General features: G+C 36.4%; 1 protein-coding gene and 1 long non-coding RNA gene across 2 annotated transcripts; one reads left to right on the top strand and one right to left on the bottom strand.

Annotated features, from left to right (window-relative positions):
• Positions 1-1,659, bottom strand: LOC110638999 (uncharacterized). The gene is made up of 3 exons (XR_002491825.2): positions 1,213-1,659; positions 969-1,022; positions 1-45 (listed from the first exon to the last, which is right to left on the bottom strand). It is a non-coding gene; the product is annotated as an uncharacterized LOC110638999 (long non-coding RNA).
• Positions 1,660-2,101: 442 nt separating this feature from the next.
• LOC110638991 (nucleolar GTP-binding protein 1) lies at positions 2,102-5,582 on the top strand. The gene is made up of 3 exons (XM_058139269.1): positions 2,102-2,256; positions 2,957-5,014; positions 5,397-5,582. The coding sequence occupies exon 2, from the start codon at positions 2,972-2,974 to the stop codon at positions 5,003-5,005; it is 2,034 nt and encodes a 677-aa protein (XP_057995252.1). The 5' UTR covers positions 2,102-2,256; positions 2,957-2,971; the 3' UTR covers positions 5,006-5,014; positions 5,397-5,582.
• The last annotated feature ends 418 nt before the right edge of the window (positions 5,583-6,000 follow it).

Genomic DNA, 6,000 nt, shown 5'->3' with positions numbered 1-6,000 from the left:
TACAGATCACACCAGAGCCAATGCAGGTTCTTCCCTGGCAAAAGGCTGCAAATGGGTAGATAACGTTGGCATAATGCCCAGAAGCAACATAATCAAATTCCATACTGCGGATGGATCCATTAATGCACATGCAACCAAAAAAAATACATAATTTGAAAGAGGGAGTAAAACATGGAGTCAACTCATCAATGGATAATTTCCACCTTCAAGTTCAATTGATACATACCAAACTTAGTCCTTGTATTGCAAAGTACATCTGGATTGGGAGTACGGCCAGGGGTGGAACTACTAAAGGGTTGAAGGCCCCCCCTAAAATTTTTATAATTAAAATTTCACTTAAAAATTTTAATATATTTTTTAATAAAATTACTGTTTGCCCCTCCAAAACTTTTAAAATTAAAATTTTATCAATAAATTTTACTGTATTTTTTAAAGAATTTCTGTTTGCTCCTCCAATATTTTTTTTTACCTCTGCACTTTCATGTAAATTTTATTTATATTTTTTATATTATTTAGTTTTAATCTTTTAATATTTAATATTTTTTTAATCTCTATATTTTATCAAGATTTCATTTAGCTCTTCTTAATATTTATTTTTGGCCCTCCTCCAAAGACAAATTTCTAGTTCCCCCAAGTACATCCTCATCTATGCTCCTCAATAATGTAAGTGACCTGAAATGCTTACCACTGGTTTTTGTGTCTTCACTGACTGTAAAACGTCTGCATGAACTCATCCAATTTACCCAACAAGAAGGCAGGTGATGAACAAAATTATAACTACATGAACTCAAACAAATAATGGAATATAAGAGATTTCAAATTGCACGGGGTACAGCTAAATGGTCACCCCCAACCCAGAACAAAGAATTGGGGGATCTATGGATGATATAAGTACACTCTTGGTTGGCTATATATAGAGATATGATTAAGGAAATATGATAGAACAAGGAGAAACGCAAAGAACATACCTCATTTTCCCAATATTCATCAGTCAAATGAACAACTTCCAATAGTACATCAGCCTGAAAACCAAATTACATTTAATTTCAGTTAGAAGATCTCTATTCTGCATAGCCTAAAAACCACAAAACAATTCCCTTTTAAAATAAGTGAAAATCCATTTACATCTAGGTGGAAGCCAATCATGCTAATTGAATAAGATAAATAAGCAAATGGAACAAAAAAAAATGGCCAACAAGAAAAGAAAATAACCTGATCACAAACAGCACTGGCATACTTCAAATCTTGTTCCCCTGGGCCATGGCTGGGCTTTATTTTCTTAGGCAAAGAGCCGGAATTTCAAAGATAGCAAAAATACAGGGAGAGAGACAGTACTTGGAACCAGATTTTGAGGTAGAAGGCAGTGCACTGGTGGCCAGCGGCATGCCAGAGGCGGAGGGCGACACTACTATCAACGCCACCGATGAGAAGAACAGCTACCCAAAGACGCCTATCGGGCATGCAGCAAAAGGAATAATAGGCCTCAATACCGGCATTGTTGAGCAGATTAGAAGCCCGTAAGGTAGAAGATCGTGCCGGCGATGTGGAGGAAGACGAGAGAGACACGTTTGGGGATTGGTGAGTGAAGGAGGGATTTTGGAGGGAAGGAGGAGGGGAGAAGGGGTTTCAGAGAGACCACTACCGGACTTGGCCACATAATTTTTTAACTTTTCATTTTTTTAATTTATAAATTAATTTAAAAATAATTAATTAATTATTTAATAAAATTATTTAAAATAATTTTTGAATAATTAATTTTAATATTTAATTAAAAGATATTTAAAATAATTTAATTAATAAAATTATAAAAAATAATATATTAAATATTTTAAAAAATTATTAAAATAACATAATTTTTTATTTAATTAAAATATAATTTTAAAATAAATAAATTACAAATAAAAAATATTTTATTAGTAAATTTTAATTTATTTTAAATAATTTTTTAATTTATAAATTAAATTAAATACTAATATACTTATAATTTTTAATTTATAAGTAAAATTATCAACATATAAATTAAACGAAATAGCCTTCAAAGTCTCAGCATGGCTTTTCCCCCTGAAGCGACCCTGGATAAGCGTACGGTATGCAACCCACGAACTGAGATAAAAAAAATTTAAGGGCATTTTAGTCTTTAGCCACGGAAACAATTGACAACCCCTACATAAACCGCCTATGTCTGTCTTCTTTCTTTTCCTTAAACCCTAGACAGGGCCGTTGCCAAGCCCGACGCCACACTACCTCAGAAGAAAGGTAAGCTTTCTTTTCAATGTCCCAGAGGTTTAATTTCTTCAGTTGTGTTTCGTGTATGTTGATTTCAATTGCAAGTTTGTTTCTTGATGTTCCCTTACTAATACAGTCTAGAGTTAAAGCTTTGCACTTTTGCTAGTGGCTTTAATTTCTATTAAAAATTTAGTTTGCTCAGCTCACTGGTTGTCGGTATATTCATCTTTAGACGTTGTTTGTGTTAATAGGTTTTCGCTTTAACTATACCTGATTTGGATTTGCTTTCTTATTAAAATAATTTTGCATGATTTTCATTCAGGGATATCGGTTAAGTTTTTTATGACATGTTCTTTCTCTCTAAATAGCTCGGTCAAGGAAAAGAATAATATTGAGAAATCTATGGATTTATATTATAGGCCATTGCATTCATTGTTTGTTGCAATTTAAGCAATGGATATCTTTCAAATCAATTTGCCATCTGTTAGTCGATGTTTTCTGAACACTGCTTGGACGAAATAATAATCTATATGTGTTGTGCAGTTGTGAACAGTTTCTCTAGGATTGTAGTCAAGAATTGAACTTTTGCTCCTTTTTTTTCCCAGTATGAAGTAATCATGTTTTGTTGTGCATTTTATGCGGTGCTATGCTGAGTCTGGGTTCACTGGATAATTTTTTGCCAAATATATCTGTAAATACCATGTTAACCCAATCTATATTTGCATTGTAGAATAAACTAAATAAGATGGTTCAATATAATTTTAAGAAGATCACTGTAGTCCCAAGTGGGAAGGACTTCATTGACATTATCCTCTCTCGAACACAAAGGCAAACACCAACAGTTGTCCACAAGGGATATGCCATTTCTCGTCTGCGTCAGTTTTACATGCGCAAAGTCAAGTACACTCAGCAAAATTTTCATGAGAAGTTATCTACAATTATTGAGGAGTTTCCTCGGCTGGATGACATCCACCCTTTCTACGGTGACCTTCTTCATGTCCTTTACAACAAGGACCATTACAAGCTTGCCCTTGGTCAGGTAAACACTGCCAGGAATCTCATTAGCAAGATATCCAAGGATTATGTGAAATTGCTGAAGTATGGTGACTCACTATATCGGTGCAAATCTCTGAAAGTTGCTGCACTCGGTCGCATGTGTACTGTGATTAAGAGGATTGGCCCTAGTTTAGCTTATCTGGAGCAAATAAGACAACATATGGCAAGGCTACCTTCAATTGATCCCAATACTCGAACTATCTTGATTTGTGGGTATCCTAATGTAGGCAAGAGCTCTTTCATTAACAAGATCACTAGGGCTGATGTGGATGTCCAGCCTTATGCTTTCACCACTAAGTCACTCTTTGTGGGTCATACAGACTATAAGTACTTGAGGTACCAAGTCATTGATACACCAGGGATTCTGGACCGACCTTTTGAAGATCGTAATATCATTGAGATGTGTAGTATCACAGCTCTGGCACATCTACGAGCTGCTGTGCTGTTCTTCTTGGACATCTCAGGGTCATGTGGCTATAGCATTGCTCAACAAGCTGCTCTATTCCATAGTATCAAGTCTCTCTTTATGAATAAACCTTTGATCATTGTCTGCAACAAGACTGATTTGCAGCCACTCGAAGGGATATCGGAGGAAGACATGAAATTGATCATGGAGATGAAAGCAGAAGCTGTGAAAACTGTGATTGGTCAAGGTGGTGAACCTACAAACGATGAGGGTGTGCTTTTGACAATGAGCACTTTGACTGAGGAGGGGGTGATTGCTGTGAAGAATGCAGCTTGTGAGAGGTTACTGGATCAGCGAGTGGAACTGAAGATGAAATCTAAAAAGATAAATGACTGCTTGAATCGGTTCCATGTTGCAATACCAAAGCCACGTGACCAGAAAGAAAGGCCACCTTGTATACCTCAGGCTGTTTTGGAAGCTAAAGCAAAGCAGGCAGCAGAGAAGGAGAAGAGAAAAACTGAAAAGGATTTGGAAGATGAAAATGGTGGCGCAGGTGTATACTCTGCAAGTTTGAGGAAGCATTACATCTTAGCGAATGAGGAATGGAAAGAAGATGTATTGCCAGAAATTCTGGATGGTCACAATATTTATGATTTTATTGATCCTGATATCTTACAGAAACTTGAGGAGTTAGAACGGGAAGAAGGTGCTCGGCTAGAGGACGAGGAAAATGAGGATTTTGAGATGGATGGTGAGGAATTGACACCAAAAGAGCAAGCAGCTTTGGCTGAGATCAGGAAAAAGAAAAGCTTACTCATTCAAGAGCATAGGATGAAGAAGAGCACTGCAGAGAGTCGATCTATCGTACCTAGAAAATTTGATAAGGACAGGAAGTTCACAACAGAGAGAATGGGCAGACAGCTTTCAGCTTTGGGGCTGGATCCTTCTCTGGCAATTAATCGTGCCCGCAGCAGGTCACTCTCTAGGAGGGGCCGCAAAAGAGAGAGGTCACTTGACAGAGGAGATAATGATGCTGGTGATGCTATGGATATGGATGTTGACCAACAAAATAAGAAGCTGCGAATGAGATCCAGATCTCGGTCAAGATCGAAGTCACGGCCTCCAAGTGAGGTTGCCCCTGGAGAGGGCTTCAAGGATTCTGCTCAGAAGGTGAAAGCCCTCAAGCTTGCTAAGAAATCTGTTAAAAAGAGGAATAAGGATGCTCGTCGTGGAGAGGCAGATAGAGTTATTCCTACTCTCAAACCTAAGCACTTGTTTTCCGGGAAACGTTCCATTGGAAAAACCCAAAGACGCTGATCATTCAAGGTTGGTTCGCCACATATTTAGCACTTGATTTTTCCCCCCTGCTTGTATTGTGTTCATTTTTTTTTTATGCTTGCGGTTTCTCTTTCCGTGGCGATGTTTTCTCTGGGTTATGGGTGTATTGATTTAAAAATTTATGAATTGAGATGCGTTTTCGTGTGTCCAGATAATTTTCCAGTCAGTTACATGCTCCATGGTTCTTTTCTCCTCATGTGTCCAGTGTCTTTAACAATTTTTTATACCAAAATGTATACAAATTTATGGTTTATTTGATTTTATTTAAATCAATTAGCTTCTTTATTTAAATGTCAAATGAGGAGAGCAACTGCAGTGAAATCCAAGTGAAAAAGTTGCTAATCCCCTTTTTTTTTTATCCATCTTGCAGGGGAAGGCCTGATTATATTTTGCGGAGTTGTATTGAACCATGGATTGTATTTGCTGCTTAGATGCCATACCATTTATTCACTTTGCTGCCGTGTTTGTGGCAGTGAATTATTTGTTTATTTTCTTTGTCTGCTAAGGCAATTTTGAATGAGAGATTTTAAATTTTATATATTTTGCCGTTAAGTTATGCTTCTGTACAATAATTTATATCGCTTTTAAATTTGGAAATATAATTTTCTAAGCTCGATACATCAATGACCAGCCATCTTTGAACACAAATTTTCTAAGCATCATCTCCCTCTATATTATGTGCTCGATCAACTGCTCTTTACAAGGCCTGTCTAATTTTCTCAAATAATTTTTTTGCCAATGAATCCTGTAAACATGAAGCAAAACACCCCATGATAGCCCATCAACCACTGCGGGCAATCAGGAATTTCTTTAATAAACTTTTTTGTTTTTTTGGAAGAACTCTAATAAACGTCTTTAACTTACCCTGAGATGCTTGATCCACTAGATAATTTAATGCACTTTTGTTCTTAACAAAGTAACTAATTAACTCATCACTCATGATTTGGTAATGTAAAATTATAATTTTCTTTCAT

The sequence above is a fragment of the Hevea brasiliensis genome, chromosome 17 (genome assembly GCF_030052815.1).
Source record: "Hevea brasiliensis isolate MT/VB/25A 57/8 chromosome 17, ASM3005281v1, whole genome shotgun sequence".
Taxonomy (NCBI): domain Eukaryota; kingdom Viridiplantae; phylum Streptophyta; class Magnoliopsida; order Malpighiales; family Euphorbiaceae; genus Hevea; species Hevea brasiliensis.
Note: the sequence above shows the minus strand (reverse complement) of the source record. Positions and strands in the feature narration are given on the sequence as shown.

What these genes read in the sequence shown, in the direction of transcription:
- LOC110638991 (XM_058139269.1), top strand. Translation starts at nt 2,972, where the DNA reads ATGGTTCAATATAATTTTAAGAAGATCACTGTAGTCCCAAGTGGGAAG.